The sequence below is a fragment of the Dipodomys spectabilis genome, unplaced genomic scaffold (assembly GCF_019054845.1).
Source record: "Dipodomys spectabilis isolate Male_0828 unplaced genomic scaffold, ASM1905484v1 ptg000051l, whole genome shotgun sequence".
NCBI lineage: Eukaryota > Metazoa > Chordata > Mammalia > Rodentia > Heteromyidae > Dipodomys > Dipodomys spectabilis.
Window position 1 is genome coordinate 4478231 of NW_024870728.1, and position 27051 is coordinate 4505281.

The 27051-nt window shown below is 40.5% G+C and overlaps 1 protein-coding gene across 1 annotated transcript in view; it reads left to right on the forward strand.

Annotated features, from left to right (window-relative positions):
* LOC122107544 (SPHK1 interactor, AKAP domain containing) overlaps positions 1-27051 on the forward strand; it is a 93206-nt gene that overhangs the window by 59558 nt on the left and 6597 nt on the right. Inside the window, exons 4-10 of the mRNA XM_042679330.1 lie at positions 865-999; positions 4483-4738; positions 6365-10118; positions 21434-21607; positions 23412-23498; positions 25994-26046; positions 26135-26319. Of these exons, the coding sequence (XP_042535264.1) occupies positions 865-999; positions 4483-4738; positions 6365-10118; positions 21434-21607; positions 23412-23498; positions 25994-26046; positions 26135-26319 (4644 nt within the window). The remainder of the gene's footprint in view (positions 1-864; positions 1000-4482; positions 4739-6364; positions 10119-21433; positions 21608-23411; positions 23499-25993; positions 26047-26134; positions 26320-27051) is intronic.

Sequence of the window (27051 nt, forward strand, 5' to 3'; positions counted from 1 at the left end):
TGTGTATAACCGTATACACTTTATGGCTTGATTATCACAGAATAGAGTACACATTATCCCATCACTCAGTTCCAAGTACTGTTACTCAGTGCTCAATTGTTCCATGCTCAGTACTTGTAGTTACGTACTCTCATAATGTTTTCTTCCTTGGCAATGCTGAGCCAAATCTCCTTAAACCCAGTTGCCTGCAGAGATTACTCATTATAAGTTTTTACCATGCTCTGAATACCATTACCCACATAGTACAGAAAGGATTTTCAGAAGGAAATCGTACATACAATTTCATTTGATGGAATCATTGTGCAATGTCCATCAAAGAGAAAACAGGGAGGATGAAAGCAAGTTATCCTGAGAACGCTGTGTTTGAAGAATTTCTGTGAGTGCTTTGAGACTGGCTTACAACAGACACACTGGATTAAATTTAATAGGATGTAACACAGACAATCGTCTAGCACTGTGCTAAATGCATAGTCAAAATCAACGGTAGCCATTTTTTATTGTCAATTTGTTCAAAACAGAAGATTATTAGTACATAAATCTCTCATCAAAATTCTTAAGAGGAAATTATTTCCGAAGTATTGTTTATTTAGCTGTTAGGGTAGGAATTACTACAAGTTTGCTTTGGAAAATTGAGAACTAGAGTTTATAAAGCTTAAAGATTCTGTTTAATCTTAACTCTTATGCTTTAATATTATATAATTTCTTCCAGGAATAGCCTTCTTAAATTATGCCACAGCCTTAATAAATTGTGTCATCAGTAGTGATTTGCAGGAATAAATCACTTGTTTCTATAAATCATTCTGGGGGTGTTATTTTGGAAATGAGTAGAAATCACCAAAACTAAGAAAGACTCTTGCTTTACAGAAATTGGTCAATGTTTCTCCAGATCTTCCAAAACTTATCAGCTCTATGAATGTCCAACAGCCAAAGGAAAATGAGATTGTCCTTTTAAGTGGGCTAGCATCTGGAAATCTCCAGGCAGATTTTGAAGTTTCACAGGTAAGAAATACAAGTCTTGATAAGCATTTACATTTTCTGTAGTCTGCTGAGTACAACTTGATGTAAACTCAAAAGGCATGCAACAACATACAGATCTTATAAGAGCATAAGAATCAACAGTATCTTTGTATCTGATTAGAATCACCCTCTGTATTTCTCCCAGCGCTTCCTTTGCAACAGTTGAAATTCTTATTATCTTCTCAAACTCTTGATCAAAAGCAGATGAACTGGACACTGGATGTTTAATTTCATTTTCTACAAATCTAACAGTGAATGAAATACAGGACTGTCTTCCCCCAGGAGAACAGTATCAGAATTCTAATCATACCGTATAATTTCAGAATCACATAGCATGGTTTTCTGCTGTCATCTACTCCTTAGAAAACACCAAACTAGATAAGCTAGTAAATAAAGAATATTTATCAGAACTATAGGCAGCAGAGATAAAAAAGGATCTCAACTCCAGGCCAGCATTTAGGGATAAAAGTTCTCAAGACCCTAGCTTAATAGAAAAAGCTGGATATGGTGGTGTGTGCCTGTCATTCTGCCTACATAGGGAAGCAGAATTGGGAAGACCAAGCTAGTCCTAGGGGAAAAAATGGAGAACCTATCTCAAAAATAGGCAGAGAAGGAGAAAATGCTGGAATTGTGGCTCAAGTACTATGCAAAACACTACTAGAAAGTATAAAACTTTCATTCCCAGAATTCCCCTCCTACCCTCCTTCTCCCTCCCTCCCTCCCTCCCTCCCTCCCTCCCTCCCTCCCCTCCCCTCCCTCTCTCTCTCCCTCTCCCTCTCCCTCCCTCCCTCTCTCTCTCTCTCTCTCTCTCTCTCTCTCTCTCTCTCTCTCTCTCTCTCTCTCTCTCTCTCTCACACACACACACACACACACACACACACACACACACACACACATATAAAACCCAGCCCCAGGGAAGAGAAAGGACTTTGTTGATTCCCGAAGGGGAATGTTGTTAAAAATAAATTCCAACTAAAAATTGCTATTCTTATCACTGAGCACACTGATATTCATTTCTGTTATAAAATTGTCATAAACTAGTTATTTTAAAAGAATGTAGGTAAAGTTGTTCTAAATATAAAAGAGAATGTAGACTTCATTGCTTTATGACACCACCATATATTTTAATTAACATGCCCTGCTTTTCCTGTGTTTAGTAACTGCAAGTATTACTGGAAAATTCCAACATCTTTCCAATATCCCAACAAAAATTCAGATTGACATAATTGTCCTGACCTTGACTTGAACTTGCCAGGCTCTAATTAACCTAAGTGATATTCTTAATTCAACATGATAGAAAATTGGCTTAATCATGAAGAGAATATATTGTCTCATACAACTAAACAAACCCAGTGGGTAGATGACATACAAGGATTTGGACAGTGTTACCAGATTAGTCTACAGGTCTCCTGTAGCCTCTTTCCTGCTTTCTCCCTCAGGACCCCATGTCAGGCATACTTTTCCCCCAGGGGTTTAGGTCACTTTGGCCTCCAGTTCTGTAAAAACTCTCTTCCAGGGGCTGGGAAGGTGGCTCAGTGGTAGAGCGCTTGCCTTGCATGCATGAGGTCCTGGATTTGATTCCTCAGCACCACATAAGCAAAAAGAAAAAAGCCGGAAGTGGCGCTGTGGCTCAAGTGGTAGAGTACTAGCCTTGAGCTGAAGAGCTGAGGGACAGTGCCCAGGCCCAGAGTTCAGGCCCCACGACCAGATCAAAAAAAAAAAAAAAAACTCTCTTCCAGGAGCCACTCAAAATTATCCTTAAGTCCCATTGGTTCTCACGTACCTTTCTGAATGAATCACTGTGGTCTGGGGGAGTCATTGTTCAGATTAGCTAAACCCAGGTCACATGGTCACCCCAGGTATTCCAGGTGAATTTATTCCATGTGAATTGCTTGGGCAGTAGGTGGGGCAGAAAATAGTGCCTTGAATTTTTCACAGGAGAGCGACCTCTCCTAGAATTATTCTGCTTAGGATGTTCAATCAAAGGTTGAAAAATGCTATGTACGTAAAGAAAAAGTAAAGTACTTCAGGAAATAACAAAATGAATGTGAATCGGTACATATCCCCTTGTATGGTCACATACATATATTCAGACTCAAGTACTCCAAGCTCACCAATTTTAGACACAGTTAGGTTCCACCATGGGTAAGCACAGGATTCTCAAATCATTTTTAGAAGGTGAACGTTCAAGCGTAGAATATTTCCCCCAGTGGTTCAAATATATTTACTGCTTCTATGAGAATTATAGGCCAGAGTCCTATCTCTGATGTCAATAGAGGGAGAATTGGGACAGAGAGGAATAGATGCGCGTTGTTGGGCTGTCCCAGGCAAATGTGTCCTGATTGATCATAAAAACCTGACTAAAGGTTGACAGAGTACCTACTAGGTATCAAAAATACTGGCAGAAGCTTTACTACAGAAAACAATAGTGGTGTGATGGCTAGTGTGGTAGTACACGAATGCCTGTAATTCCAGCTACTCAAAAAGCAAGAGGCCTTGGGAAGAGTAAGAGACTCTGCTGGGAAAACAAACTGAGACAGGACATAAGAAATAGAGTGGTTGCCTAGCAACTGTGAGGTTCTGAAATTAATCCCTCCTACCACCAAAATTTTTTTAAAAAAGAATACTAGTGTGAAACTAGAGCTCAATTTTATAAAGAGATGTGACCAAGGCAGCCTGTACACACCTCACCTTAACAAACATTAGCCTTTTCCTCTTCCTGACTCTAGATCTTAGCTGACCTTTTCTCAGAGCATTTAATTTAGAAAGGGTATCTGGGTAATACTTTCTCTGCCTATTACAAATTGAAAGCTTTCTTTTAAAAAGCCTGTTTGCAGTTTTACAACCCAAGAATGCTTTTTTCCAAGACCTGGAGACAACTCTTTGGAAATGATCACTAAGGAAGTCGGTGTGCTATCTCCTAGTCCCTGGGGAAGCATTAGAAATTAACTTCTGTAGGCTTACCCACTCCATTGTGAAAGTTACTCTTGTCATGAAGATAAAAATAACATTTACAAACATAACAAACATGGATGGCCTAGAATCTTCTCCTTAGCCCTATTCAGAAAAACCCTATTATCTTTTATTTCATTGAGATATGGGTCTGAATTCTACCTTTTTATCCATTTTAATAGCCTTCAGTAAATTCTTCGTTGAATTTTACCCAATTCACATTCCGTTTTTACACATAAAAAATAAAATATAATAACATTTATAAATCATGTGATACAGCCAGTCTACTTTTTTCTAAGGCCAAACTCTCTCCTAGATATCACATCTTCTAATAATACTTGAATTTTATTTTCAGTCAGTGCATCCACAGAGGCCCAGAAGGTATTTCAAATATTTTAATGACCCCACTCCTTTTAACAGAAGAAGCTCATGCAAAGGGAAAGATCAGAGGCAATAATAGCCTTTTCTGTCTTGAACAGGTGAACAAGTGCTTCCTTTTCTCTCTGCTTTTAGTGCCCTTGGCTGCCAGATATCTGCTTGGTCCAGTGTGCAAGAGGAAACAAAGCCAATAGTACCAACTGCATCATCTTTGAAATCAACAAATTCTTGATTGGTCTGGAATTAGTGCAGGAACGGCAGCTCCACGTGGAGACAAACACCCTGAAGCTGGAGGAGGACACAAACTGCTCCCTATCCTCCATCGAAGAAGACTTTCTCACTGCATCGGAGCATTTGGAGGAGGAAAATGACGTGGAAGAGAGTAGGACCGGTGAGGGAATTTCCCAGTCAAATCAATATGCATCCCCAAATTAGTCACCCTCCTAAAAATATGTCCGGGTAAAAGTTCAAAACAGTTCCAGGCCAGGTCAGTTTGGCTGATACATCACAGTCCTTGCTTGCTAAGATTTAAAGAAGGAAAGGACACCGGCAAAGATGCTGACTTGATGGGTGGAGAGAGGTCAACTCCCAAAGGAAATCTACCGTAGCCCAGAGATAGGGGCTATCCCATGGAGGAAAACCAGCCTTACTACAAGTTCTACAAAACCCATATATTAGTTGCAGCCAAGCTGGACTGGCTTCAATTTGAATCTCAAAGCTATCAGTTGGAGGTTCGGAGATCTGGGACCGTAGATGTAATCATTTCTGTTCTGGCTTTCTTATCTGTAATTTAAGACACCATCAACCTAGAGCTAAAAGTGACTGGGCAGACAGATGGAAATTGCTCATGAAAGTGCTTAGGACTTACTGATGCAGCTCTTTCTCCTGACTTCGAGTAGAGCCCAATGAATGAGCTCTTCCTTGCCCATGACCACAAAGAAAAAAGACACTCAGCATTATTGCCATTGCTCCTGGGCCTGACCTTTGCAAACCCCAGAGCAAATCTTTGCCACTCTTGAGCTTGCTCTAGGTCCCCTCCTTTCTCCCTTTCTCTCCATCTGAAAGGTTTAAGATACAATTGCTTGTGCTGCTTTTCCTGACAGAGTGGTGACCACCTTTCAGCTACCAGACATCTGCTCCACCATTTACACTTGGGTCTCACATGGAAACACATGGTAGTTGGATGGCATAGCATGATGGAATTCTTTCGGATCAGTTTTTCTTCTTCTTCCTGTATTTTGACGGGCATCAAGTACTTGTACATTTGGGTTTCATTTTGACATGTCCATCCATACATGAATATTTCTGGACCAGACTCATTTCTCTATGACTCTTACTTATTCCCCTTGCCTTTCCCAAAGCAATTTCGAGAAGCTTCACTGAGTTATTTTCCATATGTGTATACAAAATATCTTGGCCATGTTCACCATCCTTTACCTCTCATTTGCCTTTCTCTATTCCACTAAGACATTGCCACAACAGGACCTGTTTTGGATCCCTGCTATTTTTAATATATGCTAATTGTTCAAAGAGCATTTCATTGTGTGCATAACACAGTATTCTGATCGGATTGAACCTGGCTTTACTCTCACTTTCCTCAATCTTCCTGACCCAGGTTATTCAACAGCTTCAGTTAGATTCACTTTTCCTAAGGAAACCTTCACAATGCTCTGTTTAAAGGGGAAAAGAGGGGCTGGGAAGGTGGCTCAGTGGTAGAGCGCTTGCCTTGCATGCCTGAGGCCCTGTGGTCCTCAGCACCACATAAGCAAAAAGAAAAAAAGCCAGAAGTGGTGCTGTGGCTCAAGTGGTAGAACACTAGCCTTGAGCTGAAGAGTGAGGGACAGTGCCCAGGCCCAGAGTTCAGGCCCCACAACCGGACCCAAAAAAAATAAAAAAAATAAAGGGGAAAAGAAGGTATTTGGTATTTTATATCAGCTTTAGAAAGTAATTATTATTTTAGACCCACAGAAACCCACTGTTCAAAAAGTAACTGTGGCTCTCGTTTCTTCTTCATTAGGTTATGAAAACATAAAGGTAGCAGCCAATGTTTTGGAAAGCAGAAAGCCATGGGAAGCCTCCCAGCCAGAATGGGAGCACAACAAGGGAAAATTTCTTTATGATCTGGAAGACAAATACTTTAGCAAACAGGATATGACGTTGATTAAATCAGAACGATCTCTGGAAAGCGTCGCAGAGAACACATTCTTGCAGAATCTAGATCCTTCTGTCACCCCATCACAATGGAAAGGTGATGCAATGGGGAATGAGAAGCCAGCCACAAACTATTATTATCCAGAAAGATTTAAAGATCAAATAGAAAAACCTCAAGCACTGTCTAGTCCCGCTGATGCTTATTTCTCCATGATGGGTAAGAAAGATGTACCTTCTCCTCATGGCTCTGCCACCGAGAAAAGCACTAACTTAGACCCCAGGGGCCATGAACATAGAAGAAAATCACTCCCTTCTCTCCAAGATGGAGAAGCCACAACTGGAGAGTATGCAACAAATTTAGCTGAATCTGTGCTGCAGGATGCATTTATTAGACTGTCTCAGTCTCAGCCTGTACTACCGCAGGAGTCCACAGTCCATGTTCCTATAGGAAGGCCTGTACTTTCCAGTGGCTGTTCCACAAAAGACATCATGGCTCCTCGCTCGTGGAATGAGCTTCCCAAAATTGTCATTGTGCAGAGTCCAGATGGAGGCGATGCCACTTCCGAGCCAGGTAGCACCTCCTGGCTAGAGATGGAAGACTCTGGAGACAGCTCAGACCTCCCGTCTGGAGAGAAAGCCAGCAGACACCCTCAGAGTGCTCTAGAAGTAGCATTAGCTTGTGCAGCCACTGTGATTGGAACCATCTCCAGTCCACAGGCCACAGAAAGACTCACGATGGAGCAAGAATCCCTGGGATCAAGCTGTTTGCTGAAAGGCAGTGAGCAACTGCAAGCTCACTCATCTCCTGGACTCCAGGAACCCTCCATCCCTGAGTATTCCTTCCCATCGGCTCTCTGTGGCATGACACAGGTGGCCAGTGCCATTGCTGTCTGTGGCCTGGGTGAAAGAGAAGAGGGGGCATGCTCTGTGACCCCTGGTGGCTTCTTGCCGACAGCTGGAGCTTCTGAAGCAACAGGGAAGAGTATGGAGCTGGGAAAGGAAGCCATTGCTAAGGTTCTGCTCAGGGAGGCCGCTCTGGTGTTAGCGAGGCCCGAGGCCTATGGCAGCATGGGAGACCTCCTGGAATCTGTGAACAGGAAAATCAGAGCAACTGCTTCTAAGCCTCAGACTCTGCGCTCAGAAAACCTCCTTGGAAATGAACTGGCACAGACCCTGTCCAATATTATCCTAAAGTATTCCTTCGATGACGCTCACCAGAAAAATAAAATGAGCCACTCCAGCGACAGCAGCCATCCCTCTGAAACTCTGGATACCTTGATGGAAAGTACAACTCAACTGCTCCACGATGTAATGTGCTTCACGGTCCAGAAGATGAGCCATCTTGTACAGCACGGTCAATGTCCCACGGTCCTCACTAAGCAAAGCATCAGATGTAGGGAGACAGAACCCCTGGGCTGCCAACCATTTGATCAAGTCACTGGTCAAGCCTGGACAAAAGCCACCGAAGGCAGTGGCAGCGACCATCCCCTGAGCAGTATACACAGCAGCAATCCTGTCTTCCACGATCCTGCGGATGACCTGCCTTCAAAGCAGGACAAGAGTAAAGCAAGGCCCGGGCTATGCCAGAGCCCCACACTGCACTCCGGACTGTCCCGTAGTCACAGACTCCTGGATGCTTCAACGGCTAAGACACCCTCCAAAGAAATGGATCTGAAAACGCTCGCGGGAGAGGATGCTCAGAACCTTGGTAGGATACCCAGTGTCAGTGAAAATGAATGTAGAGCTTCTTCTTTGGAAGCAGAGCAGGCACCCACAGAGAGAAAGAGGAGAGGCAGCTCACAGGATACGGAAGGCAGCAGCGTCGACTCAAACGCCTTACCTCCAACCAACGAGGTGCAGGTGCAGGTGTCCATGTCAGGAGACGACCCGGGGTTTGCGGCTCAGCCCGGGCTCCAGGCCCAGCATGCAGACCTCTACTGCATTGCAGACTTTGCGGACGAATTGGCTGAGACGGTGGTCTCCATGGCGACAGAAATCGCAGCGATCTGCCTGGACAACTCCAACGGGAAGCAACCCTGGTTCTGTGCCTGGAAGAGGGGGACCGAGTTCCTGGTGACGCCGAATGCGTCCTGCCGACCCTTGAAGCGGAAGAAGGACAGCCAGGGCGGTGGCAGCGCGGTGAGGAAACACAAACCGCCCCGGCTCAGTGAGATCAAGCGGAAGACCGACGAGCACCCCGAGCTCAAAGAGAAGCTGATGAACCGGGTCATGGACGAGTCTGTCAACCTGGAGGACGTCCCCGACGCCGTGAATAGCTTTGCCAACGAAGTGGCCGCCAAGATCATGAACCTGGCCGAGTTCTCCCCGGTGGATGGCGCACCGTGGCAGGCGCAGGGCGGCTGCAGGAACCGGCTGCTGGGCGGGGACCGGTGGAACCGGCTGAAAACCTCCAGCTGCGAGAGCATTCCAGAAGAAGACTCCGAGGCCCGGGCCTACGTCCACAGCCTGGGGTTCACCAATACCTTAAGCCAGCCGGTGAGCAGAGCCAGCTCGGTCTCCAAGCAGTCCAGCTGCGAGAGCATCACCGATGAGTTTTCCAGGTTCATGGTGAACCAGATGGAGAACGAAGGGCGAGGGTTCGAGCTGCTGCTGGATTACTACGCGGGCAAGAATGCCAGCAGCATCCTGAGCTCGGCCATGCACCAGGCCTGCAGGAAAAGCGACCACCTGAGCGTGCGGCCCAGCTGCCCCTCCAAGCAGTCCAGCACGGAGAGCATCACCGAGGAGTTCTACCGCTACATGCTCCGGGACCTGGAGCGGGAAGGCAGGGACGCCGCCTCCTCCAGACGGAGCAGCCAGGACTGGAGCTCGGGTTTGCTGGCCCCTTCCCTCCGATCCCCGCTCTGCTACCGGCAGTCGTCCGTGCCGGACAGCAGGTCCCCGGGCAGCAGGTTGACAGTGAACGCGCCCATCAAAGCCAACTCCTTGGATGGCTTCGCTCAGAACGGCCCACAAGACATCCTAAGCGTCCAGCCCGTCGGCAGCACGGCCTCCTCCGAGCTCTGCAAGTCCGACTCGTGCTTGTACCGCAGAGGGGGCGGCGACCAGATCACCAACATGCTCATTCACGAGACGTGGGCCAGCTCCATCGAGGCGCTCATGCGGAAGAACAAGATCATCGTGGGCGCTCCCCGCGCCCCCGACGCGGGAGCTGTGTCAGGCGGCTCGCTCTTGCAAGTGGAGAAGGGTGCCAACAGACCGGACCCCAGCAGAGCGCACCCCAGCAGGCCGGCTCTGCACGGCCAGGACTCTGTGGATTACCCCAGGAAAGACCCTGGGACCGAAAGCCAACCTTCCCCAGGGGCGTTTCCAAGCAGAATGGCTCCTCTGGCCAAGAGAGAGGGTTTTCATCCCCAAAGAGAAAGGTCCTCCTGCCACGATGCCGGCCCTCGCAGCCACAGCCGGCAGACGCTGGGCTCCAGGGATGTGCCTTTGATTCAGATCGAAACGGACCAGAGAGAAGACTGTGTCGGGGAGCTCGACCCTTTCCTATCCAAATGTGCCCCGCTGGAGGAAAGCAAAGAGCATCTGGAAGAGGAAAAAGGCCCAGATGTGGACAGAGGTGAAGACACAGCCACAAACCCCTGCCAAGCTTACAGGTAAGTGAATCCCCGCTTAAACTGGACGGCTGACAGGCCGCTGTAGTTGGCATCCGAATTCGTATTTATTCTAAATCTCAGACTTGAGATGTAAGGACTTTATTGGCTGCACGAATTCGATTCCACAAATCAACAACACCTCTGAGTTCATAAGAGTAAATGACTTTTTAAGTTCCAGAAGGAATTGAACTCGTTTATATAGCAGAGAAAATACAGTAGCATTCTCCCCAGTAAAATTAATACCCCATAGTTTGCTTACTTTTGAAATTTATTCATGGTGATTTTCAAGCAAAAAACAAACGATTATTCACCTGGAAATTTTTAGATGTGAATAAATGTAAATAAATTCCTATTGGAATTTGAGATTAAATACTTGGGCATAATTTCTCTGGAGTTTTTCATAGCTGTTTCTTCCCTGCCATTTTATTAGTATCAATTAGTTGTAGATGGGGGCTCATGCTGACATTCTATATATGCATACATGGACCTTCATCTGACTCCCTCCATCCCTCCCTCTCCTGCCTAATTCTGCATCCCAAACCAATTTCACCAAACTTTATTGTTCCATTTTGACTGTATTCATCTTCAGTTCCCTTTCTGTTCAACCTCTCCCCTCACACTAGTACTGTTACTCTAGGAAGCTGTTTTACATTTCTCTTATTCTTTTTGTGTGTGTATGCTAATTGTTCAAATGGGTTTTACTTCTGTGTTCTACACATGCATATACAGAATTTTAATCAGATTAATGGTCTCATTTACTTTTACATTACAGTTACATTGCCTAAGATACTGTATCCCATGAGTTCTAGCTCCTACCACATATAGTATAACTATTGCAGTGCAGTGTCAAGCAACACTGAGGTATTGTGAACTGGGTAGTTCTTTTCCAGAACATCAGTGTGTGAGTAAGTGATGATGCATTTTGAAGTTGAGGCAAGGTAGTTATGTATTTCTTTTACAACCTCTCCTTGGTATATTCATATAAGGTCATTATATCATTCTTACGCTATTAGGGTTTTTTTGTTTTATTTTTTCTATTGTAAAGGTGACATACAAAGAGGTTTCAGTTACATAAGGTTTAAGTTACATAAGCTATGAGTACATTTCTTTTTGAACAGTATGGTTAGTAATATGTAGTTAATGTTGATCAAAACAGGAAAATGTAAACAAAAATTTAAACTATTGGCTTTAGACAGATAAATTTCAGAGACATGTGCCAATTGCTCATTATTTTCAGTCTGTAACTTTTAAATTTTTAATTCAGTATTTTAACTTAATAATAAATCAATAGATTAAATAATAAATAAAATTAAAATTTAATAATAAATAAAATTAAACATTTAAATACTGGAATTAACAAACTGAACTTGGCCGACATCCAATTTCACTGTCTCTATTAAGTCCTGAATGCATTTCCACTTCTAGCAAGGAAGTAGAGAGAATCCATCTTTACAGGTGCCAATCACCACCATTGATGGAATCATTGTAGGGATAGTCAGGGCATAGTCCAGGGAGACTTGAGAACTTCCTGCTTCAGAGACGAAACACATAAAAATGCACAAAGAAGCAAGCAAGCAAACTTAAAGGAAAAAAGAACAAACAAACCACAAAGCCAAATCCAATGAGGTAGATTCAGCTGATCAAGAAGACAAGATTTTATATATCAGTCATTGTTCAGCTATAAACAATATTCACCAAAGACCAGCCCAGTGAGTCGGGGGAGTTACAGTGTTTTTAAAGTGATCAAAGATGGAAAGAAACAAAAGATGTCGAATGTGTAATTACTTACTGTTAGGTTTTTAAAAAGAGGTAGCCGAGTAAGAACAGCAGCACGCATGTGGTATTCAGGTAAGGGGTAGGTTTATTTAGTAGACCTGCTGGGACCAGGCAAGGTTGGCCCTCCACGCGGCTGGGAAAGGCCTGGGAAAGAGAGAGAGCAGAGAAAGAAAGAGAGGTAAGAGAGAAAAGAGCTTGAGAAGAGCTAGACAAGAGCAGAGAGAGCTAGAAAAGAGCAGCGAGAAAGCTAGAAAAGAGAAGGAAGCTGGGAAAGAGAAGAGAAGGAAAAGCTTGAGAGCTAGAAAAGAGCATCTGGGCCTGTGCTAGGCCTTATCTAGGGTATGGGCAGAGAAGGGTGTGGCCACATCAAATTCAGATGTGACCTCAGCGGATTCAGATGTGACCTCTTCCAGGTGTCCCAGTTGCCTAGGTAACGCAGGTACTAGATGGAGACTTTGCTGCAAGGAGGGTGGAGTCTGCTCACCATCCAGGAGCGGACCTTACACTTACACATTCTAATAATACATACATTTAGCATCTTAAGGCCTTAGCTTGAAATACAAGCAAATGGAAAATACTGATCATGAACTCCAGTGCCTTACTTGAAGTCTGCTTAAACACAGAGATAATTACCCAGATACTGTCTTAGTCTAAGATGGTCACCAAGCTAGAAAATATTTGTGAATTAGCACAAGATTCACCATTGTAGTCAAAAATCAAATAGTGATTTTCATTAAGTTGAATAAATTACATTGCACGGTTTTGAAGTAAATGTCACTGATATTTTGCTTGGACTATGTGTAATGTAGAGGAGCTCAGTTTTGTTTTGTTTTTTAATCTATGGGAATAAAGCCTCCAATTGACTTAGATTGTGCTCCTTGCAATGCTCTAAAACACATGATCTCAACTCAAAGATGTAAACATTCATTTTTCCCCCCAATGAAATAAAAAGTGTGTTGAAGTATTCACCTTAGAAATCAAAGAACTGGCTCTGTTTGCAAAATTTACAGATTACATGTAGGATATATTTTTCTTTGTGGAGCAATAGAAAGAATTGTCACCCAGTAGGGACTGCATTAACAGAAGCTGAGTTCTGTAACATAGAGCCAGTCTCTACTTCACTTATATGTGGAGATAATGACAGTATCTTAAGAGAATTTTTAACTCAGTGACTCAGTCACGTTAAGGAATCAATACATGTTTATGGTTATCTTTAAGGTATGTTGTTGTTGGAAGTTGAGCTATGTGGTAGTCTCTACTACAGAAAAATTTCTTTTTCCTGACTAAAACCTGTCATGAGCAATGTGAGAATTTTATTAAGACAGGAGAATTTCCAGAATTTACCAGGAAGAAGATTAATTATAGTTAGATTACATTTTATCAGCCAGGGGTGGCATTCAATTTGTCAAAATAAACACAGAACTCAGTTCTCCATAGAATAGTTCTACCCACTCACACAGAAGAACAAAGCAGGTAACTTAGGCATTCAGTTCTATTGGACATGGGGAGGTGTTGAAGACATTTTTAGGCTACCACCTGAAGGATATTCTCATAATTTTTAAATTTCATTAATACCTTGAAATAAAAATTATTTTCTTACCTTTTTATTTGATAAGATTAATGTTCAGATTTATCATGGAAGTCATTCCTAAATAAATATATATTGTACATTTGATAATTTAGGCCATCATATTTTTCAAGAGAGAAGAATTATCCCCCAATTATAGAGATTTTTAAGTAATTTAGGACAAACCTCTTCTTAATTCTGAGAAAGTGGTACCCTAATACAGAATGTCCTTAACATCGGCCCCTCTCAGACTACTGAAGAACAAGCATTTAACTTTTCAAGAGTTGAGTCTTCAAGGAGTAAACAACAAACTGTGAATCGTGAGCTTTCACACATCACACTTGCTGACATAGCCGATGCTTTAGAATCATATTTCAACTTGTGTATTAATTTATATTTTCTTCATAAAACATTTCTACAACAAACACTTGAGTGTCCCCTCTGTAATATCCACTGTCACTGAAGTTGCAAATACAGAAAAAAGTAGAGGGACTTGGTGCCTGGATCCAAGATGGGATTTACCAAAAACACATATGGAAAACTACTAGAAACTCTTTATTAGCTTTAATATAAATGGTTATCATAAATTTATTATTATGAAAGAAAAAATTCTGGAGTGACATCATAGAGAAGTAGCTGGCAAGGTAAGCAAGGTTTTGAGTTGGATGCTGGTATTTTAAAATACATGTATAGAGAAAGAAAGAGCTGCGTCTCCACCTTGGGAAGAGCTCAGGTTGACTTTCATTTCATCCTTACAAGGTTCTAGCCTGAAATTTTCTCCTATCATAAATCCTAGAAATCTAGAATCTGAAATCTAGAAGTCCTGGGATAAATATAATTAACATCTTTTGTTGCTGAGCTGAAAGTAACAGTAATAATTATAATAATAAAAATCTCCGAAGCAGAAAAAGGATGAAAACAAAATGGTAAAGTAAATCTTCCTCTATGCCCAACCCTGAGGCACTTACTCATTTTAGTAGCTACTAGTTTACCTCCTTAAGGATGGTAGAAATGGGGAAATTAGACTGTGGGATTACAAATGGTGAAGACAGGGAACTTGAAACAAATCTTTAGGTCCAAAAAAGGTCACGTTCATCCATGAGCTCAGGAAGACATTCACGAACCAGATGGAGGAGCTGAAGAATTCTCTCTCCTTGACTTAAAATGAATGACAGGGCTGGGAAGGTGGCTCAGTGGTAGAGCACTTGCCTTGCGTGCATGAGGCCCTGGGTTCAATTCCTCAGCACCACATAAGCAAAAAGAAAAAAAGCCGGAAGTGGCGCTGTGGCTCAAGTGGTAGAGTGCTAGCCTTGAGCTGAAGAGCTGAGGGACAGTGCCCAGGCCCAGAGTTCAGGCCCCACAAACGGACCCAAAAAAAAAAAAAAAAAAAATGAATGACAGACCTACATGTTAAATGGAAAACTATAATATTCCTACAAGATTAGACAAAATTCAGGTGAATTTAGGAATGATGATAGCTTCTTAGATACATGACCAAAGGCATAATTTATGAAAGATGTATTGATAAGTTACATTTTTTGAAGCTCTGCAAAAGTCATCATCAGGAAGATGAGAAGCAAACCAAAAACTAGAGCAAAAACATATTTCTTTAAAAGATATATACAATAAAGGACAATTATCCAAAACATAAAAAGCTATTACATACCAACACAAAGGAAGGAATAACATGTCCTTAAATATCAACAGACAAACTGAATAGGCACTTTATGAAAGATACTTAGATGAACAAATAATCAGTATTAAAACATGCATAGCATTATGTCATTAATAAATTGCAGATTTAAACAAGGAGCAACCACTAAAGATCCATTGGAGAAACCAAAACTCAAAACACAGACAACACCAAACATTAGTTTCATTCTTTTCTTAAAATTTTTGTCGGTCATGGGGCAAGAAGTCAAGGCCTGGGCTCTGTCCCTGAATTCTTTTGCTCAAGGCTAGTGCTCTACCACTCTGAGTCACACCTCCACTTCTTGTTATTGAAGAGTTAATTGTAGATAAGAATCTCACGGGGACTGTTCTGCCCAGATCTGAGATCTCAGATTTCAGCCTCCTGAGTAGCTAGGATTACAGGCATGAGCCACCAGTGCCCCACTTAGTTTTGTTCATGATTGCTGGGAATGCAAAATGGAGCATCTACTTTGGAAGATAGTTTGGCAACTCCTAGTAAAATTAAGCATATTTATCACACTATCCAATAATCACGATCCTTAGCATTAGGCCAACTGAAGTAAAAAACAAAAAACAAAACCTGTGCATAAATCTTTACAGCAGCTTTATTTCTGATTACAAAAACATGGAAGCAAACAAGTTGTTTTTTAATAAGTGAGAAGAAAACATATTATGGTACACCCAAACAATGGGATATTGCTCAGTACTGAAAAGAAAAAGAGCTGTCAAGCCATTAAAAGAGCTAAAGGAAGCTTAAAATATGCATATGAAGAATAGCCCATCATAAGCTGGGTGCCAGTGGCTCACGCCTGTAATCCTATCTACTCAGGAGGCTGAGATCTGAGGATCACGGTTCAAAGCCAGCCCGGGCAGGAAAGTCCATGAGACTCTTATCTCCAGTAAGCCACTAGAAAACCGGAAGTGGCGCTGTGACTCAAGCAGTAGAGCACTCGCCTTGAGCTGAAGAGCACAGGGACAGCGCCCAAGCCCAGAGTTCAAGCCCCACAACCGACCAAAGAAAAAAAAAAGAATAGTCCATCATAAAAGGCTACAAACTGAATGATCCCAACAATATGACATTTGTGACAAAGATAAAACAATAAAGACTATAAAAAGATCAATGGTATCAAAGGGTTATAAAGGTGGGATGAAGAGGTAGAGCTCCAAGGATTTGTAGGACAATTAAACTATATAATCTCATGCAATGATTATGCACATCTATCATTGCTGTGGTTTGAGTGTGTCCCCTGAAAACTGGGTTGAAATTTCACTCCCCAGTGTAACAGCACTGGGGAGCTCTATCCAGAGGTTTTAGGTCCAAAGCCCTTAGTACTCTAATATAAGAACACAAAAGAGACTAAATTAATGTGCATTTGTCAAAACACATGTAGAGCTCCGAGGCTGAATACAACCTGTTCTGTGGGCACTGTATGGTAAGGATGTGTCAAAGTAGCTTCATTGAAAGTAGCAATGTATCAATCTATTGCAAGATGTTAAGCTAAAGGGATGAAGTGTATGTTTGGGAGAAAGATGGATATATAGTAACTGTATATGTTTTCCACTCAACTTTGCCATAAGTCTAAATCTAAAGCTTGCTATTTTTTTTCAAATGAAGGCTTTGAAAATTTTGAAAACAAGATAATGCTCAGAAAAACCCTGATATATAATCTATAAAGATAAAACAAAAATTAGTGTTCATACAAGACCACTCATTAAAAGAAAAGAATACTGATGGAAACTTTAATCTATGGAGGAAAGAAATGCCACAAGTTGCAAGTAGTAGAAGCTAATATAAAACACCCACTTCATTTGTTCATTTGTTTTTTCAGTGCTGGGGATCATATCTTTTACATTTCCAGCCTCCTAACATTGCACAGGCTAAGCAAGCACTCTAACTACAAACAACACACCAGTCCTTTAAAAGACACTGCCTGTTTAAAATAGAAAAAAAAAGTTGTTTTATGACACATGGGAGAACATATATATATATATATATATATATATATATATATATGTATATATATATATATATATATGCACAAAAAGAATATTTTTATAAATGTTTTCCATTATATTGGAATCTGCAAAAGTAGGTAGGATTTTTTAAGTTAAAAGATAGTAGACTTTTTAAGTTAAAGATGAATTTCCTAATCCTGATTAAACTTTAAAAAGATAAAAAGTTGTGAGGGTAAGTAAACATTGGACATGGAATGCTAAAAATTGCTCAGTTATTTAGGAGAAGTGCAGAAATAGAAAAAGGAACCAAGAACAGATGGAACAAATATAAAATGACTATCAAGATAGCATATTTAAGTAAAACCTTATAAACTTCAGTTTAAAGGCAGAACTTGTTAGATTGGAGATAAATGCAAAATCTTGGTATAACAGCTTATAAGAAATGTATTTCAAATATAAAAATACAAGTAGATCAAAAGTAAAAGCATGGAAAAGAACTCTGAAAAACAGCTGTGTTAATGTCAGTCTAAATAGTCTTCAGGACAAAAAATGCTATCAAGATAAATAAGGATATTTATTTTAAAAACTTTGTTGTTAAATGGGTCAACTCATCAAGAAAACATAGCAATTTTAAATGTGTAGCCATGTGATTAATATAGACCCAAAGTATATAAAAATAAATCTAGAAAGGAAAACATACAAACACAAAATTATGATTGGAAATTTAAGCTTCTCTCAGTAACTGACAGAATCATACAAAGTGAATATAGGTATGCAAGACATGAGCAACTTTCACAATGACCCTGATCTAACACTTCATCCACAACAGCAAAATATTTATTTTTCAAGTGCACTTGAAACATTTTCCAAGATGCCCCTTATGGGTACAAACAAATATAAATGAATCTAAAATAATTGTAATCCTATAGAATATGTTCTTTGGGCAGAATGAAATTAAATACTGAAAGTGAAATAATAAAATGAGGTCTGGAAAATCCTCCAAATCATTTAGAAATTATCTTTAGATAATTTAAATTTAATTTCTAAATTATCTTTCTAAATTATAATTTAGAAATTACCTTTAAATTATCTACAACTGGTCAAAGATCGTCACATGGAAATTAAAACAAATATTGAATGAAAATGACAACATTTGTGAGCTAAAATTTTGCAGAAGGAAATGCATACATATTTTTAAATATTTAAATGTTTCTGTGAAAAGAAGATGCTCTACCTACAGCAGCTCCCCCAATATAAGCAAACTAAACCCAAAGTAATACAAAGAAGGAAATAATAACAGTGAGAGCAGAGGTCAATAATTATAATTATAAAAGACAGAATATAGAAACCAAGTATTTTCATACAAGATGGATGAATATGTACTATTTATGCATTACAAATTGAAGCAAAATGAAATTCCATTTATGTTCCTTCTCAGTTCAAAGAACTGAGAAAGAAACTAAATATCGTGTGACATTAAAAAGTGGACTTTGACTTTAGCTGTATATTTATTTTTATTGTTACCTACCACTGCCAAGTGAATTCTGTCTCCCACAGAGTAATGATTTAAAATTACTTCTTAAAATAAACATACTTGGGCTGTATAAAGTAAATCGACGTAAGGAAATCTCGGTGCTATTCTGGTACAGGTGAAGCACAGGCGTGTATGAGTGAGGAAAAGAGTTTGGTCAGATATGGAATTAGGGCTTAGTAATCTTCTAGATTCCTGCCAGCTCAGGTTTTGTGATTGGATTTCAGTGGCATGAGACTCTTTAAAGCCCAGAATAGAAACCCTGATCAGAAACAGAGCCATCTGCACGCATCTGCAGAACACATCTGAGCATTATTCCAAAATATATGGGCATAGCTAAACATTTCTCTCAAAAGAAAATGAAAACTAGTATTTTGGAATTTCTAGTGATGTACCATGGGTCATGAGTTTTACTGTAAGTAGAGCATGACATTGAAGTAAAATAAAGTTTACTAGCAGACTTATTTTTTATCCTGGACCTTGTTATATGTCAGTCACTGGGATTTAACTCCTTTTGTAGCAAGAACTGCTCAAAAATGAATTTTGCTGATAATAGGAGGCCCTAAGCTGCTAAGGAATTGACCCAGGCAATTATTCTTAAGTAGGCAAACAAGTTTGTGTCAAAGCCTTCTCCTTTACCCTTGTACTTGGTTCATTAACACTTTATATGCAATGTGTTGTTCCCATCTGGCATTAGTGAAGGACAATTTCATTTGAATTTAAATAGACACCATCTTCTCTGCACCCATTGTTCCTCAACATTTTAGGAAGGGAAATCTAGTTTTAAGTAGCAAAGCACACTAAAGCCAGCCACACCTCAATAGCATGGCTATCCAGACTATTTCTGAAGGAATGCTGAATGCAAAAAAAAAAATCTGATTTTAAATATCATTAAATATGAAAATTTACCTATCAATAAGGAGACTTAATTTTTAATCACATCCCACAGAGCACATATTTGGAACTCTATGCTATAACTTTTTAAAAAATGTTTAAAGTATGACTAACTAATCTCAGACAGAGGACAACAGAGTTAATTCTAAGGTTGAGAAAAATCATAACCTCTCTGCCAGCCAATATGCTACTTTAAGTGGAAGAAGAGAGCATCTCCAGTTATATTCACAGACAGCTCTGAGATGGAGAATTATGGGTAAATAAGTTGTAAAGGACCTAAGATTGACCAACAATAAATATTTTGGAACACTAATTAATCAGCAATGTAAAGAAAGTTTAGAAAGAAGAGATGTCCCTTGTTTAAGCAAGGAACAACTATGTAATGCCTCAAACATGAAAACTCAAAGTCTAAAGTTTGATCCCAACTCTCATTGCAGCCTTAGCAATTCTCTTTCTCTATGATACATAAGGCATCGGATGTCACTTCTTCTCAAAGGTTGTTAAATAAAGCCTTTTACCTCGCATCTATAGAAAAATCTGAGATTCTTTCTGAATCTAAATTCCTAATAATTTAGAAGGACTGAAACTGATCATTTTAATCATGATAATTTTATTAAGATAATTTTAAAACATAGATATGTTTGAATACATAGTAAAACTAAAAATTCATAATAATTGAAGAGACAAGGAGAAATCAAAAGACTGAAAGCCTGATTTTAAAGATACTCATGTCAATGAGATTAAGAAACACAGGAAGAACACGAGAAGGTAACCAGAATTCAATCGGCATGTACTGATTCAAAAATGTGACCAGGGTAGATTGTAGAAGTTCAGAAGACTGGCTGAAAAAGGAACTCCAGGACCCAAAGGAAGGTTCTTGACAAAGATCTAGATTCAGACACTGTTTATGTAGCTAAGAGTAAATGAGATACTGTGGGGATAGATAAAAAAGTGAACAGTGCATCCTTCAGAACTGGCCTGGCACATGTGGTTCAAGCCTATAATTCCAGCTACTCAGGAAGCTGAGATCTGAGGATCACAGTTCATAGCCAGCCCTGGCAAGAAAGACCATAAGACTCTTATTTCCAACTAACTAGCAAAAAAGTCAGAAGTAGAGCTGTGGCTCAACTGGTAGAGCACTTGCCTTGAGCAAAACAGCTCAGAGACTGAGCCCTGAGTTAAAGCCCCAGGACCAGTTAAACACACACACAAAAAAAAGAAGTATCCATAATGATACTCAAAAGAGATGGCAGGCAAGTACTGCTAGTGAGGCGAAAGTCACAGAAGGCCCCGAAGGAGAAGTCTCAAAGACAAAAGCCTGTCAGATTAAGGGCTAAATGTTCTGGAGAACTACTTGACCAAACAAGGCATAAAGTCACACAAATGGCACTGACATAGTTTTGGGGGGAATGACACATGGCAGATGACAGGAAGTGCAAACACATTTAGAAGAATTTGTTGGAAAGTGACTTGGGAAAGCCCAAGAATGTATGTATGTTTCCCCTAGTATGGTGCACATACCACTTGCATAAGAATCATGCAAATCTGGGCCTCGCTCCAGATCCAATGAATCATTAATCACTGGACAGAATGTTTTGTGTAATCTCTATATTAAATACCATCCCACAACATTGCTTGTGTATTTGGGCCAAAGTATCGCAACTTTGAGGGTAGGGGGTGGTACTAGAGGAAGTGAGTGGGAAAAGATCAATTGAAGAGATGGAGAGTAATCTTGGGAAGGAAGAATGGGAGCTGGGCACCAAAGAGAAGAACAATCTACAGAGAGACATCACGTGTGCCCCACCATATCCTGCACACTGTAGCAGAGACCCAGCCTCAACAGTACCCAGGATAGTCTCTCAAATGTGTTGTGCTGCTTCTCTTGATATCTATCTACAGTGACAACCTTGAAGACATACAGGAAGTCTCAACAGAAGCCAAGGGCCCTGATGAGTTCCCCAACCCTCCCAGCAGCAGTGAGGAGAGTACAGGCAGCTGGTCTCAGCTAGCCAATGAGGAGGAGAACCAAGATGACACAAGTAGCTTTCTGCAGCTCAGCGAGAGATCCTTGAGGTACCTACTTTTCCTTCCCTAAGCGATTGGTCACAAGAAAGCTTCTGAAAATGCGTTTGATGTTTCTAATAGAGAAAGAGAGAGAGAAAGCAAAACAGGAAAACTTCTAAGGTCTCTCCTTGGTCAAAAGTTGTGCTAAAACTAAGTAGCCAGCTGTGACTTTGATTACCTTGGCCAGAGTTAAGAGTTAACTCTCTCCCCCTCCCTGAAAGCCCCTACTAGTGCATTCAGTGATAAGAACTGTGATGTTTTAATGAAGATTGCTGCTGCACATGGTGTGTTTGAACTTTCTTTCTGGTTCATTTGTATTTCAGATGCAACACAGGCTGGGTTTACACGAGGCAAGTGTTTCCACACTGTGTTGTGTTGTTTGGCTTGACTGTTTTTCCTCCTAATATCCCCTGCCCTCTGTGTTGTTTCTGGGAAAACTAGAGAGGAATTTAGGAAAAGATAAGTCTCAGAAGGACTTGAGAAAAATCGGGAAACGTGAATGAACTAAAAACTATTCCTCTGTAAGAAAGAACTTTCTTTGTTTCTTACTCAACTTGACCAAACCCAAAGACTTTCCAAAGAGGCTGTTTGGAAAATGGGTTTCTCGAGATATATGTTGAGCTCTTTCAAAGTTTTATTCCTGGCAAATTCAGACTCTTTAGACCTGCGAAGACCTCACCATGTTAAATCATCTCCCTAAAATTTCAAAAATCACAGGGAAGAGACAAAAGAACTAAGAGAACTCAAATCTTTGGAACCGTGGAAGTTTGTTGTTTAATCATTTCCAGTGGAATCTGAGTCATCAAGTTTCCATCTGTGACTCGATTGGGTTGCCCACCTGAAAGTTCAGATGAGAATTTAAAATAGAGGGATTTGGTTACTCCTGGTATTTATGAAGAACTTTGTCCCATCACATGACAAACTAAGGAGTCACACTTTCAAAACCTTGCTTGGAAGAGATATGGTAGGGTATAGAGGAGGTGTGAGTTTGGCAAACAAATTGGATACATTCAGTTTCACAAGTACAGGCAGAGCCTAAAAATTGGCTCAACTTTAGTATGTTACAGTGACTAAAGTTCCAGGCTTACAACCAGACCATATGATCAGTTGCACAACCTACAAAAATGATGCAATATGCAATTCTCTTTCTCTATGATACATAAGGCATCGGATGTCACTTCTTCTCAAAGGCTGTTAAATAAAGGAGCCATTAAACTTTGATACTACCTATTTTTACTTGTAAATCCTGTTGTCCTATAAGAAAACAGCAAGTCAAGGTTATATCCTATGAAATCCTTTGTAAGGTCCTTGAAAAATCTCTAGAAAGACAAAAGGACCCCTAGTTTCCATCCAAGTCCAAAAAGCAGGCAGATGAGCATTCTGGAATCTTCCCGAGTCAACCTTTCTGTGGCACATTCCTCTTGATTGTCCTATCCAGTTGAAGGAAATCTCTCAATAAAGAATGAATAGCTCCTCGCTAAGTAGAATGAGGAATAGAAGAGAAATGTTCATCATTACTCACTTGGTAGGATCCCACATGCTACAACCTCATTTCAGAAGTTGTGGTACTTCTGAAATTATAACAATTATTATTATTGACATGAGATTAATAATTACTATTATTGTTAGTATTAGCTTGAGCCTATTAGGCTTTTGCCCTGTGTTTTCTCCTAATTTGGTCCAGTACCAATGCAGGAATCCTAGACGTGATGCAGTGTACTCCCCAGGAACAAAGGAAGGATCTTGATAATGATGCCACCATGCATACCAGGGGTGGAGACGGGCATTAATATGTAAACTTTTGCTTTGTCAGCAATGGCAACAGTAGTGCCACTAGCAGTCTTGGCATTATGGACCTGGACATTTATCAGGAAAGCATACCAGCTTCTCCCATGATTAAGTAAGTAGCCATCAGATGCAGTGATTGTGAGACCACTACTCAACTCCATCCAGCAACCCATTGTAATCACTCAGATTGTGCCCAACCACTGATCCATTGTGTCTGTGCAGCTGTGGTTCCATATCACTGGAGCAAGGATTCAGACCTAGAATGGGCCCTCCCTAACACCACTGGCTTTCCTGGATTTGAATCCATTCTCCTGAAATAATTATTTTGGCTAAAGCTCATCAGTATAATCAGAAGCCTTATGACCTTTTACCTACTGGGACATATAGAAGCCAAAATTCCATTTCAGTTGTACTATGTCAACCAAGGTGAACCATTCAACAGTCTTCACTCTAGACCACTGTTGCTTCAATCAGATCAAATGTGGGTGGCTTTTCCTTTGCTTGTGGACACTTGGGTTTATCACTACTAAGTGTGTCTAAAACTAAATGAGTGCTATGATTAAACAATCTCATTCCCACTCAGTGACTCTGCTCCCCACAATATAGAGACTTCAAATATCCATAGGAAACAACGTACTTAGAACACCATAATATGCACTGCATAAAATATACCATAGAAAATTGGAAGGGTTACACAAAATCAAGACTACATCTGGGATTTGTGATTACTCTGGAAATCTAAGTGAATTGAAACATTTTTTCATGGTGGGTCTTGAACTCTGGGCCTGGATGCTGTCCCTCAGCTCTTCAGCTCAAGGCTAGTGCTCTACCACTTGAGCCACAGTGTCACTTCCGGTTTACTGGTGGTCTATTGGAGATAAGAGTCTCACGGACTTTCCTGCTCAGGCTGGCTTTGAACCTCAATCCTCAGATCTCAGCCTTCTGAGTAGCTAGGATTGCAGGCATGAGCCACTGGCACCCAGCTGAAAGTATTTTTGACCATAAGGACTTAGCTTATTATTTGAAGATTTCTAAAATTTTTGGGAAAAAGAAAACAGACCAACAAGAATAAGATTGCAACTTCCTTTTGAAATATTTCTATGAAAGCAGTTTTATTTAGCCATTTAATTCAATGAATTCTTCAATGATCAGAGATTCTAACTAACCATGCTTAGTTGCTTCCCTGAATAGCTACTTTTTCCATCTTCCCTTAGGACAAAGCCAAGATCAGCATCTCCCACACCCAGCACTGCAGAGTTCTAGAATAACAGGAAGTAAATCTATTAAATGTCATGTCCTTATACCAGATGCATAGAGATCAAGCAGAAATCTAGATCCTTAAGAAATGAGTGTTTCTGCAAGTACAGTAACAGAATGAACAATAGATAGAATGGCTGTATTCTTTCTCTCAATATCAGTTAAATTCATCATCATCAGTGGAATCCATTGATTGAGTAGAATTTATCAGTCACATAGTGGTAGTAACAGAGAATATATGGTAATTCTCTCAAGCCATCAAAAGACACATTTTACAAGCCTAATCCTAAGTTTCTAGAAGTTAAAAATATATAGGAATTTCATGGGCTCACCCACATGATCACTTCCTGTCATCTTTTTTATTTTTGTCCATTGTGGGGCTTGAACTCTGGACCAGGGCGCTGTCCCTCAGCTCTTTAGCTCAAGGTGAGCACTCTACCACTTGAGCCACAGCACCACTTTTGGTTTTCTGGTGGTTTATTGGAGATAAGAGTCTCCAGGACTTTCCTGCCCAGGCTGGCTTTGAACTGCAATCCTCAGATCTCAGCCCCCTGAGTAGCTAGGATTACAGGTGTGAGCCACTGGCACCCAGCTTCCTGTCATCTTTTGTAACATAGCCCCTCATTTTTAAAGCATCACCGAGTCTTCTCACTAGGTATCAGGCCCTATGATAAGCAAAGACTCTTTGAAAATACCTCCAGTGTCAAACACTACCCTTGCTAATGAGATAGTCACAACCTCATTTTAAAACACTACTGGCCTACCATTCTTCTCCATAAGAAAAGAAAGGAAAAATGTCAGTTCATTGAAATATTTTGCTGTAAAATTTAATATCTTAACTTATCTCAGTCTAAAGGCTGATATTTTTCTATTTGGAAAAGAAAATATATTACTCTCACAAAGCAGAAAAAAATTCCATTATGACAATATGGAAACATATGATTCATTAAAAGGCAAGTAAGGTACATGAGAAGGATCTCATTACCCAAGTTATCTCATTATCCCCAAGTCAGATCTAGTTATCCGAAATCTTGTCTGAAAGGTACAACCTTGTAAAGTTTCTGGAAGGAAGGTAGAAAAGAAGAGAAAGATGCATCTGAGTTTCCCATACCAATCCTCATATAAATTGAGGTTATCTGGAACTTCCCTTTGGTGAACAGGAATATTTATTTATTGAAGACCCAGTAGCCATATGTAACATCCACATTATTCTTTATTAGCCGTACTTTGCTCCATGAGAACTGAATCTAGAATGAATTCCAGAAGATTTTAGGCCCATCATCTCACCTTCTGTTTGCAGTTTATTCTTCCTAACCATTCCCAACCATATTCTGTTGTTTTCTCCCAAAGCGAATTAGTAGAAGAAAAGGAGATTCCTAAAGGCCAGTCAGACAGCATAAAGGGTAAGCCACCTTCCCATATAATCTTAACCCCCCATTGCTTGAGGTCCCCTTTGGAAAGCAGAGTAAGGCTGTGGTTGTGTCTGCCCAGAACACGCCTTGGGACTGCCAGGGAGGACAGCCAGCCACCAGAGGAGCCTGCTGGTGATCAACTTTGACCTGGAGCCCGAGTGTCCTGACGCTGAGCTTCGTGCCACTCTGCAGTGGATAGCTGCCTCCGAACTGGGAATCCCCACCATCTACTTTAAGAAATCTCAGGAAAGCAGAATTGAAAAGGTACCATGTCCCATGCTTGAGAAGGATAGCCATGAAGTTTGATGGTTTTTACCCATGTTGTAAATTCAGTAACTGCCCACTTCATCCATGTACATTTAAAATGTTTGACCTGGACTTTTCTTTTAGTATTATTATCATTTTTAATTATGTAGTTGTACAAAGCATTTCAATTCCACAAATGAAGTCATGAGTACAATGTATCTTGATTCATGTCACCCTTTCCGTGATTCCCCTCCCTCATTCCCCAGCCCATCCCTCAGGTTGTGTAGTTCAATTGGTCTTTTAGTTCAATTGATCTTGACATTTCTTGACCTAAAAATAGTGTCAGGAACCCCAAAATCTTCCACTGTATGAATACAGTCATGATCACTGATTCTTTGATCTTCAGTTTGTTTCAACCAGTTGATGATGATGAGTAATGTAAACTGAGAAGATGGTAACTTTTCAAGGTTATTTTGAAAGTCAACTTGTTATTTTTTTTATAACCTTGCTCTAAGACCAGCCTCTTTGTAACAAACATTTGAAACAAATGTAGGCAAAAATGAGCTGAGAGCAACAGAAATTAAGTTGAAGCCACACTGATATTTAATATAGCAGTATCTTTCTCATTATCATTCTCTACCTTACAGATACACAATACTGAATAACAGATCTTTACCCATCATCAAAATCAATCACAATGATCAACCTGCCATTAACAGTGGTAGAGTCTCATCCACTAAAATTAATGAG